Source organism: Lotus japonicus, chromosome 6 (assembly GCF_012489685.1).
Source record: "Lotus japonicus ecotype B-129 chromosome 6, LjGifu_v1.2".
Taxonomy (NCBI): domain Eukaryota; kingdom Viridiplantae; phylum Streptophyta; class Magnoliopsida; order Fabales; family Fabaceae; genus Lotus; species Lotus japonicus.
This window is the reverse complement of record NC_080046.1, coordinates 65,298,473-65,309,489: the sequence shown is the minus strand read 5'-3', so window position 1 is coordinate 65,309,489 and position 11,017 is coordinate 65,298,473. Positions and strand designations below refer to the sequence as shown.

The window sequence follows — 11,017 nt, the reverse complement described above, 5'->3', positions numbered from 1 at the left end:
TTAATATTCTTTTTTTGTTACATCGGAAAATAAACAACAACAAGAACAACTACAAAGCAGCCAAACGATCCCTCATAATGAGGGTTTCAAGCTCCATAGGCGGAGTATCTAACAGACAAAAAGGCAGTTCTGGGTTCGAAGCTCCTCTTTTGGCTAACCAGTCAGCAGGCATGTTACAATCACGGCTGAAGGCACTCAAAGAGACTCTCCACGGTCTATCCAATAACTGAATAATATCATCCAAGATAGGGAGGAACCGTCTGCTGTCAACCTCTCCCAAGGATTTTAGAAGCTCACCACAATCCAAATTGCAAATCACATCTCTGAAGCCTGCATCCCAAGTTATCTGTAATCCTATTTTCAAGGCCCAAGCTTCTGATAACAGTGGGTTCCCTCCTGCTTGGAAAGCCTGGAAACCTCTCACCCACTGCCCTAGCTCATCCCGCAGCAACCCTCCTGCCCCCATACAATGCTCATGGCTTCGATAGCTACCATCCACACACAGACTAACATAACCCGTTGGTGGCAGCTTCCATCTACTGCAAAGCCACCCTGCTTCCGTCGGTTGAAGGCCTCTATCCATGGCTTTTACGGTATCATCATGCTCATGGCAAATGCGCCGCCATGCTTCTTGGAGGGGCCAAGGAGATGGTTCAAAAACCATGTTGTTTCTCCACTTCCAGATTCCCCAGAGGCAGAGCATGAATTTCACGCCGTGCACCCCCTGAGCTTGCCGCCGCACCCAATGTCTGTAGTCTTGAGCTAGAAAACCCGGCCACCTCAGGGCTTCTGCCATTCTCCAAATTTCCCTGGAGTGACCCATTAATATTCTTAACTAACTATTATATTTTATAATTATGTATTTTGAAGAAACGTATGAAATTAATTATGACTCAAATATGTAAAAAATAAAATAGTTTTAATTAATTTTTAAATGTAAGAAAATTAGTGAAATTTTAGTACTTAATTTTTTAAAATGTAAAACACTACTAATAGTTAAAAAAAAACTAAAATTTTAGTCATTGTTGTCTCCTCCCGAATAATTTAGACATATTTAAACTATTAATTAGCAAGTTGCGTTTTTTTTTTCAATTATTGTTTATATTTAATATTTTTTGGTAAATATTTTTTATATTTAATATATTCATGAAATAATTTAAGTTTTAATATTTATAGACTTTTTTTACATCAGAAAATATATTTTTAGAAATTAGTTTTGATTTAATAATTAATATTTATATTCGATAATATAAATAATCTGACTTAAAAAATATAAATAATCATTAAATATACATGGGATTTTAAATGAAATAAAAGAAAATTAATATTATAGTTAAGTTTACCAAAAAAAAATATTATAGTTAATATCTTTTCAAGTCAATTTCACTGATATCTAGATATATTATAATTTAAAATTATAATAATATGAGTAGATAGATAACATTTTGAAAACATATAGAATATGTATTTAAAATATTAGTTGACTAATTTCAAAAAAAATATTAGTTGACTGCAATGGGATAATTAAACCAAGTGGGTTGGTGTAGTGGTTCAACACTTCATCCTTTAAGCAAGTGGTTGGGGGATTCGAATCCCAACTCTTGCGAATAGAAAAAAAACTTATTGGCCAGCCTCTTACTGCTTAGTGCGCTGACCGTGGGGCGAGGGATTAGTCTCATGGTTGTCTGTTTTGGGAATATCTTGGTCAAGAAAAAGAAAGAGTATAATTAATGCAGTGATTGATATTTAGTCATTAGAAAGAACCTTGTGTTGCTTTAATCAAAAAAAAAAGAACCTTGTGTTGCAGAAGTAAATTAATTTATGGAGAAAACTTTCATACAGCACTGTTTATGGAGTATTTAATTAATGTGATAATTTCTTGAACTACTCCGTAAGAAATGTGATACATTACCGTTTATGGAGTTCAAGCAATGATTAGATGTAATTTTGAAATTGACATTTGACACCAACAATGCATCGAATTAAACTCCTATAAGACTAAACCTGAAAACATATTTAATTTTTTTCTTCTTAAATAGATCATACATTTGTAAACAAACTTATATGCTTAAATCATTATATATTTATATGTGCTTAGATCACTATATATGCTAGCATGCTTAAATCTATAAATAAGTCAATATTTGCGTATTTTCATGATGACACATTTAACACTACACTACCTGAATCAAAATTTTCAAATGTAGTTCGAATAATTGTGTTCTGGATTTTAATTTCCAGAACTTTAATTTACCAGGGGTATGGTGCAAGGATGATATATTTACTATTTAGACTTGTAGGTGGTGTTCTTAGTCTTGCTCCATTTTAAAAGCATACACTCGACTCGACAAAAAAAAAATAAACACTCGCATATGAAATGTAAAATGTGAAATTCTCAGTTAAAAATGAGTGATTTATTTATCAGCCCATCCGGGAATATTAAATATGTATCAGAAGTGAGAAGTCTCAGCCCCTGACAAGGAATGCAGACTCGTAAGCCTGCTGAAACATCCATAAAGCAAACAAGCAAATACCAGTTCCAACTCCTGCAATGGTATTGATCATAACTACTTTACAAAGCAATAAAACACAACATTCTTCAGCTACACCCTGCTAATGTAAACAAACAACACAGTCTTTCCGACTTTCCAGACCGAGATCCTGGCAGGTTTAAGCCACTGCAAACTTCTTCTGTTTAAACCAGGCGGTAAAAACGGCCAGGTCTTCACAATGTGCAGGCAAGAATGAAGATTGGAAAAACATCACAAGGAAAGCCATATATTAGAGTTGTTGCATAGTGATCTTCCTATACAGTCACAGCAAAGGTTGCTGCACACAAAAATTCAATCAAGATTTCTTGTCTACTCATGCTGTTAAAAATCAGCATGATAACAACTCTGGATGCCATAAGAGGAGCATTTGATGCTATTATTGTCAGATCATCACAGATGACATGCCTCCAATATCATATTTTACGAGTCAACCAGCTCAACAAGTTGTGCCCGCCTCTCAGCAGCTTTCTTCCGAATAAAAATGCCCCATCTCAAAGCTGCCTTAAGCTTGAGCCAGCCCACAACAGCCTTACCTGAGGAACGGTTTCGCTCGTCATCTAAGTTGTAGTTCGTGGAAGTTGCAGGCATATAAGCAGATGAATAAGGGTATCCATCTTCAGGAGCATTAAAGGAAGCATGAGATTGCCCTCCCATATTAAAAATACGGAGCAGATGTTGCATGTCTTCATTTTCTAGCATCTCATGACTTCTAATACGAATCTCTTCTTCCGGAAAGAAATCTTCAAATCCTCTATAGGTAGGATTTGAGATACTGACACTCTGAAAGCCAGGAGTGGCTGATTGGGGTGGACCCAGGGTGAGCTCATTTTCATTTCTTGGAAGTTGAGAGTGTGAAGCACTCATCAGCTGGTTTGGTAATGGGAATGCAATATTTTCAACCTGAATAGAAGAATTAAAATTTGCATTCTGTGGTTGCATTGAGAATCTGGTATTCGCACCATCACAATAACCTGCACACATAAATCTCATGAAATCAACTCAATAAATTGGCCATGTAATGCAATGATCACTTATGCTAACATTAACCTCAAGGGATAATGTTTTCACAATAAGACGCGTAACAAAACTATCATATCAATATATGTCAAGCCCTCTAAAATCTAAGAAGTAAATGCTATTTTCTAGCGTAATCTAAATAAAAAGTAAGTTTTCTGCTCAAGGTGTGTGCAGGGTTCGGGTGTGTGTGAAGAATCTGTCCACATAATCAAGTACCAAAGAGAAACATTGAGGATGGTGAATGCATGGACAGGGTAAAAAAGGAAAAAAAAAATACAAGGAAAAGAAAGAAAACAGGAAAAAGGTGGAAAGGGGTAGTTAAAAAGAAACAATGTAAACTAAAACTGCAAAAGCCTTGTGCTTCTTTTGCTTTGCTAATATAGTAATCTTTTACTTGGAAGTTGGAACTACATACCTCCAACTGTTACTCCTGGATCCATTGACGGCTGCTCTGTAGGTACAGGAACTGATAGACCTTGGATGGAGATCTGCTGCTGATCAAGTGAGTTTGAATTTGAATAATTAAGGGAAACCACAGGAGCCTGAGGTTGGGAGGTGGCTAAACTCTTATTCTGATTGTAATCTAGCAGAGAATTGCCATCATACTCAATAACATGCATCCAGTTCTCATATGCTTTCTTCACCAATGTGTCCACATAAACCTACAAGAATAGAGTCACATTTTTCAGAAATTTCACCTTTTTCTTTGCTTTTAAAACAGAAACTTCTTTAAATTTCCCAATTCCTGGGAAAGAAGAATTTCCAGCTTATCTCGTACACCTAAAACAATAAGTGGTGTATTTGTATTAAGCCAACTATGCATTTGATCTGTTCACTCTAGTTCCAAAAACCCCATAATGAATACCCCGTCTGGGCTTTGACTGAGAAAGATCTTAAACTAGCAAAAAGTTTCATACAGCAAGAACTCTGAAAGTAGAAGCAAAACAACTTCATGCCAAGCGGAGGATCCAATTAAGTGTATATATTCTTAGGGCTGGATGCCCTGATGATGAAGAATTGCTTGTACCAACAACAAAGCCGCCAGGGTGGACCACATTTTCAATAAGTGGAAAGACGAATTAGATTTAGCATATATGGAAGAAATACAACAGTACAGTCCAAATTCAAACATAAGTGCAAAATTTCCTGTACGGGTTTACCTACCTTTTGACTTTCGGATAGAGTATCAGCAGAGTAATATTGGTCATTGGCAATTAAGCCACTCAACTCATATATGTTATTGAAAACAACACCAATATTCCTTGCATCATCAGCATAATATACATAGAGTTTTCCACTGAGAACACAAGTCTTTGCATGCTCAACAAGAATATCCCACATTTTATTCGACATGCCGCTCCCGAGAATCTACATAAGGATAGTTAACATATGAAAAACTTGGAATCTTGGATAGATCAAAAATCTATATCACACAGACAAACCCAAACCAAAAGCATTTGAACATTTGGTCAAACTTAAAACTCCTTCCCCAGCTCCCCTAATAAAAAGTTTCTAGATTCTTACATTGCGCAATCTCTGTGGGTCTCTGACCACAAGTCGTAGGACATCTTCAACAGTACATATACCTGCTTTTTTTAGCCTTTTGTGAAAGGACCCATCCTTGCCAATCTTCTCCAATCTCCATACCTCATCACTCAAGGCCGGTGGGTAATGTTTCTTGTATACTACAATCAAGTATAAGTTTCATTACAATAAAATCAGGAAAGGAAAAAATTAATGAAGCTATGTACTTACATTCTCCACGGTGATCCTTAACAGTGAAAGCTTCTGTTTTGCCTTCTCGAATGCGCATTCCCTCACAACATCCTGAGGAAACTTTGAGCCCCAGCCGGAACTTCCTACTCCTTATCCAGCTAGAGTTGTCTGTAAATGTAAGCTCACCTAGTGTTCCTACACCATCCTTCAGCGCCACTTGAAGATCACCAGTTAGAAGAGGTCTTTTTCCATCTCGCTCTTTCACAATATGGCTCTCGAATTCTTCTTCACTCCAATTATCATCATCCTCATTATTGAAATCCCCTTCAAGTACAATAATGTCTAGTTTGACACATGATGCTGGGCCAGATGTGACAAAATGGCCTGTGTTAGCATCAATCAAAACAATATGTATGGCAGTTCCCTGCTCTCCTTCCACCTTCCCACCAGTAAAGAGGGGAAGGGATAATCTGGTCTTAAATTGTAATTGCAAATTGCTGCCATCAGGGCCTTCTATGCGCTTGGGAGAAGATCTGTATTTTACTTGAGTATTAGAAAAAAAAAATGATACATGCCAATATGTTAGGATAAGATCCACACACGTAACACCAAACAATTATGGGTCATTAAATTTGACTTTTGAGATACAACAGGATCTCTGTCAGCTTCAATCATGTGTTAAACTTCAGGAAAACAAGTCATTGGCAAGAGGAATCATGCCATGAAAGCAAAGCATAAGAAGTTAAAGATCAGGATTTAGGAGAGCATATCTTTAAATTAATGATGCACTAGAACTCTAGAAGCCTAGCACTTAATTGGATAACAGTGCAAAAAACTTTCACACTAATGGTGAATCAAGATTAAATACTTAATGATAAAATGTGAAATCTGTGGGAGTAGCGAGGCGTGGTACTTAGTCAAACCGTACGCTGTGCATATACACTTGATATAAGAAAGTATTTAAAGGAGCTTCTGAGGGGACAAAATATACCTCCCACTAAGCTTGGCAGGGCTTAATTTTGCTAAAGCACGCTCCACTTCTTCGCTAACCTATTTAGAAGCAACATGCAAAAAGATATAAGATGAATCCATAAAATTTTGTTTGACAAGACAAGGCATATGGACATCGCATTACAGAATGATGGACTTCATCACAAGTAGAATCCGAGTGAGGTAATTAAATATTATTCCAGAAAGCCTTTTTCATAAGGAGTAAGTTTCTAGAAGAAAAAAAATCCCCCTTTTCAGCTTGTTAACTGTTAAGGTTTGAATATGAGACCCCAAGTTCTCTACCCAATTTATTTAAGCTTCACAGTAGTGACATGTAGGCGAGGGAAACCAGCCTACAGGGCACAAAACTTTCTACTGGCCTACAGCCCGTTTGTTGTTTTCGGGGCCAAATTGTCAGTCTCAGACGCAAGTGATAACTTCTAATAAATAGTCCAGCAGGCATCAAATCAATACTACAATGACATTAATGTTCTTACAACTCTTCGTAGAATAGGCTCCAGTGATGAGCAAAGTTTCTGAAGACTGTCCACCTTCAGGGCTTCAACAATTACACTGCAAATATCGATACAAATAAATGATGAAAAAATCCATTCATCAGCAAATTTAAGACGTCAAATTAAGCTTTAACAAACCAACACATCAATACTAATACTATGATAAAATGAGTATGGGTGGACAATATGTTTGAGTAGTCTAATTCTAGGTACGGGTGACAATGGGTTAAACCCTTAGTCTGGGGTGGAATACTAAAGTATACATGGCTACATCCGCATTTGGAAAACTTTTACCCATGCAGGCAACAAATTTAATTCCCTCACTCATACCCTATGACCCATTACACACATTTTAATTAAATGGAATATGTAGTGGTAGTATCTATTCCACTTCATTACGACCTAAACCGGAAATTGTTCTAGTCAAGTAATACTTCATATCCCAAATGAATCTACCAAAGCTTCCATTTCTGGACTAGGTACATGGAATGAATCTATATATTTACAGTATCTGGAACTCTAGATATTGCATTTACATAACAATAAATGAATGATCTCTGGCGATTCGAGCATCGAATTTTATCGGCAAAACTCAAAGATAAGCACTAGAAATCTAAACCAAAACCCTTAAAGCACAAATGAAATAATCTAGAATGCGGAAACAATTTACCTAGCCAAAGCAGGTCGTTTCCTTTCAGGCTGGTCTTCCTCAGCAGCACTTGAATCCAACCCTCGCTTCTCCCTCGTCATACTGTTCGATCTCCTCTGCATTCTTGAATTCCTCCTCACCCTGTTTGTTTGCTGAGAAAGTGAAAGAAAATAATCCTAGCTACCCTAGCGCCGCCACACCACACCTCACCGAATTCAGCTTGAATCTGCAGTTCTTTTCCTTCGTTTTCTCAGCATCCAAACAAGCTCAGCTGGCAGATTTCGTCTCCGAATCAGTTAAACAAATAAATGAAATACAAAAGGGGAAACAGCAAAGGAATCGATTCGATCGGAATCGAAAGCGGATAGAAAAGCAGAAAGCAGAAAGCAGAAAGTGCAGAATCTGAGAAATTTCGTTGAAGCGTCTGCGAATTTTCTCGTCTTCTCCAATTCAACGCACACTGTACAGCACACCCTAATAGTAACTGATTTTTGCGAATCAGGGAGGGGGTTGTTGGGGTTGGGTGGACCGTGGATTTTCTGGAACGTGATTTGGGCCGTTGGATTGAGAATATTTGTCAGGGGTGGGTGATTCAGCAGGTAGGGTCACTCACCGACGGTAGGGATGATGGCGTCAGATTGAAGGTGTTGGAGATGTTTTAGATTTTTCCACTAGAGATTTTTTATGGGCTCAATTTGGATATAAGATGTTGTTTAAGAAGGTTTAAGGCATGAATCATTTGGACCAATTCCAATGATGTTAGGTCACGCCTCTAGAGTACAATAGTTGAGGGATAAACTAGAAAGAGCAACAAGAAAGGTCAAGCATCTTTATCCAATTCTTTTTGTGATTGATAATATACTTTTTTTTTAAATGGGAATAAATTCCCTTATCCTTTTTGATACATCTTTTGTTTTAATTTGTTTTTGTTCACTTTTGTGTATTTTGTTTGGGGTGCACTTTTGTGAGGTTTGTATGCATCACATGACTTGAAGAATCAAGAAATACTTAGAGTTTGGATCTAGCTAATTCCTTTAAAATATGTAAATGTAAGTATTTTATAAGTGTTTTAAAGTCTTACAGTTTTTCCAACTTTAGATTGAAGTATGAGAAATGTTATTTAACGCGTCAAACATCGGATAACTTGAAGCACGACAACACAAATCGGTTTCTTACTTTTTAAAAACAAATAAAAATTCAATAGAAAGGAAAATCTAATATCCATCATACGGTTGTTATGTAGTCGTTAGTGGTCGTGTTGTGAAGTTGTCATACAATGTATCAATTCCCTTGAAGTATCCTCTCACCCTAGGTTTGTTTCGACAAAAATAAAACATCCATATTACTTTGAGTAAATTCTATTATGTGTCAACCCATCACAGTATAGCTTTTACAAAGAGCGCAACTACATGGCATGACAAAAACCGCACTCGACTCTTACACCATTTAAAGTAGGCCAATTAGGATGCATGGATATATAGGGCAAGAAAGAGAGAAAAAAACTCTTTTAACAAAAAACACATGTTCATGCTTAGTGTGCATGTAATACTCGTGCCATGTAGCATTTTTCTTTTATAGACATCATTCTTTTTGTAAGGATAAATATTATCAATGATCTATATATTTTTAGAAATGATTTTTGTTTTTATTTTTGAAGGTATCTTCACTATGGACAACGCATAACACTAATCTTTTTGAGGTTTGAAGATCACACTAAGTTAGTAGACATCTATCAACAAATTATCCTCCATACACACTGTTTAGATATTGAACCTTGGACTATATGCTAAATGAGTTCAGCTATTCACCAACTGTGTTGAACTTCGTCGGTATTTTCAAAAGATAGGTTGGGAATTAAAGGTTTATTTCCCCTTTATAAAATTTTTTTATGTCATTTCTCTAGCAAATATGAGACTTCTAACAATTTTCATAAATGAGTTATGTATACAAAAAAAGTGTGATATATGACAAACATACACATACTGTGGTGCTTTTGATAACCACAAAATACAATGTTGAAAGTAAAGACAAAACATGATTATGTAGCTATAAAATCATCACAAACTTCACGTATGAAGAACAATTATGAAATGTGTGACTGTTTTAGACCCCTACAATTAGGTTTTGTATTTTTTATCTAGTGTTTACGTTAATGTTGTAGTGATAAAAAATCGCCACAAACTTGTGTCTCCTTGGATATCAACTAAGCCCCGAGGAAAACTAATACTCCTTCCGTTCCAAAACTATTGTAGTTTTAGCATTTTTGTTTTGTTCCAAAACCATTGTCGTTTTACATATCCAATGAGCTTTATCTAATTCTCTTCCACTCATGCCCTCATTTAATATTGTATTTCCCAAGTATCACCTCTTATTTTCACCAATCACAATTCTCACCAATTAGTTAACCAATAATTGTATTCTCTCCCTTTCCTATAACTCATATTAAATAAGGGTGTTTCAGTCAAATTATAACATCAATTAATGAACTCTTAAACTTTGTGCAAAAACCTTAAACTACAATAGTTTTGGAACGGAGGAAGTATATTATTTTATCCTTACTCAAAGTTTTTTTTTATATCAATGGTGTAAATGGGAAAGAATTACAATGGAGTATAACTTATCTCGTCCCTTTTTAAAAAAAAAATGTAGCAAAATATTTGTACTCTTTTACGAATGATTAATTAGAGAAGACTATTCATGTTAAAGTCTTCTCTAATTAATCATTCGTAATGAATGAGCAAGTGTACAAGGTTGAATATGAAGGCCTAAATATGATATGCTTCCACTGTGGTAGGTTTGGTCACCGCAAGGAGAGTTGCCCTCTTTCCACCTTGCCAAAAGGAGTGGAGGCTGCTCAGGGGAACGGACCGGAGGCGCAGCCTCAATCGCCGGCGGCGGCAGAGGAATCCCAGCCATTTGGGGACTGGATGATTGTTAAGAGAGAAAAACGGAAAGGAGGATTCACGGCGAAATCCAAGGGTGGCAGTTTTAATGCTGTTTCGGTTCCAAATTTGAATTTAAGTGGTGGGTCCAGATTCAATGCTTTGCAAAATCAAGGGGAGACTAGCAATAGCAAACATACAGATTTCTTGGAGGGAAATGTGGAAGTTATTGCTATTAATGAAGATTCCACTAAGGGAGCAGATCACGTTGCAAATCATGGAGCAATCATTGTTGAAAACAATGGGCTGCAGGTTCAAAATAATAAGAAGAATATTCCCTCCGGTGTGGGTCCAAAAATCATTGCTCCATCATTAATTGCCCCAAATAACTTGGAAGAGGTTACGGCTCCTGCTCATTCCATGGATACGTGTGACAAGGCTAAGCATGTGGCGATTGTTGTTGATAAAAACAACACACGTGCTATCCATCAAGAGAGTGCCAATTCAGTTAGCTCTCAAAAAAGAAAAGCACGTGCGAAGGGCTCATCTAATGGGGCGCCAACTAACAAGGATAGCAAAAGCAACTCTCCAGGGGGGGTTCGTCCAGTCATCCTTCAAGGCATCCTCAATAAAGAGAAAGCTGAGAACAAGTCTCTGAAGTTTGCTTCAAGGGATTCTGATGATGTTGTACCTCGT

The 11,017-nt window shown here is 36.7% G+C and overlaps 2 protein-coding genes across 2 annotated transcripts; both read right to left on the bottom strand.

Moving 5' to 3' along the window:
- Positions 1–49: 49 nt before the first annotated feature.
- On the bottom strand, positions 50–823 carry LOC130725786 (uncharacterized). The gene has a single exon (XM_057576978.1). It carries the CDS (start codon positions 821–823, stop codon positions 50–52), a length of 774 nt encoding a protein of 257 aa, XP_057432961.1.
- Positions 824–2,392: 1,569 nt separating this feature from the next.
- On the bottom strand, positions 2,393–8,079 carry LOC130722409 (calmodulin-binding protein 60 B-like). Its single transcript, XM_057573131.1, has 8 exons — positions 7,461–8,079; positions 6,773–6,848; positions 6,277–6,335; positions 5,325–5,818; positions 5,094–5,254; positions 4,734–4,937; positions 3,985–4,231; positions 2,393–3,523 (listed from the first exon to the last, which is right to left on the bottom strand). The coding sequence occupies exons 1-8, from the start codon at positions 7,559–7,561 to the stop codon at positions 2,973–2,975; spliced, it is 1,893 nt and encodes a 630-aa protein (XP_057429114.1). The 5' UTR covers positions 7,562–8,079; the 3' UTR covers positions 2,393–2,972.
- Between the last annotated feature and the right edge of the window lie 2,938 nt (positions 8,080–11,017).

Excerpts from the sequence above, each read along its gene's own strand:
- LOC130725786 (XM_057576978.1), bottom strand. The coding sequence starts at position 823 with ATGGGTCACTCCAGGGAAATTTGGAGAATGGCAGAAGCCCTGAGGTGG.
- LOC130722409 (XM_057573131.1), bottom strand. The coding sequence starts at position 7,561 with ATGCAGAGGAGATCGAACAGTATGACGAGGGAGAAGCGAGGGTTGGAT. Across the intron at positions 6,849-7,460 it reads AAACGACCTGCTTTGGCTAG|TGTAATTGTTGAAGCCCTGA; the intron begins GTAAATTGTTTC and ends CGATATTTGCAG. Across the intron at positions 6,336-6,772 it reads AGCCTATTCTACGAAGAGTT|GTTAGCGAAGAAGTGGAGCG; the intron begins GTAAGAACATTA and ends GCTTCTAAATAG.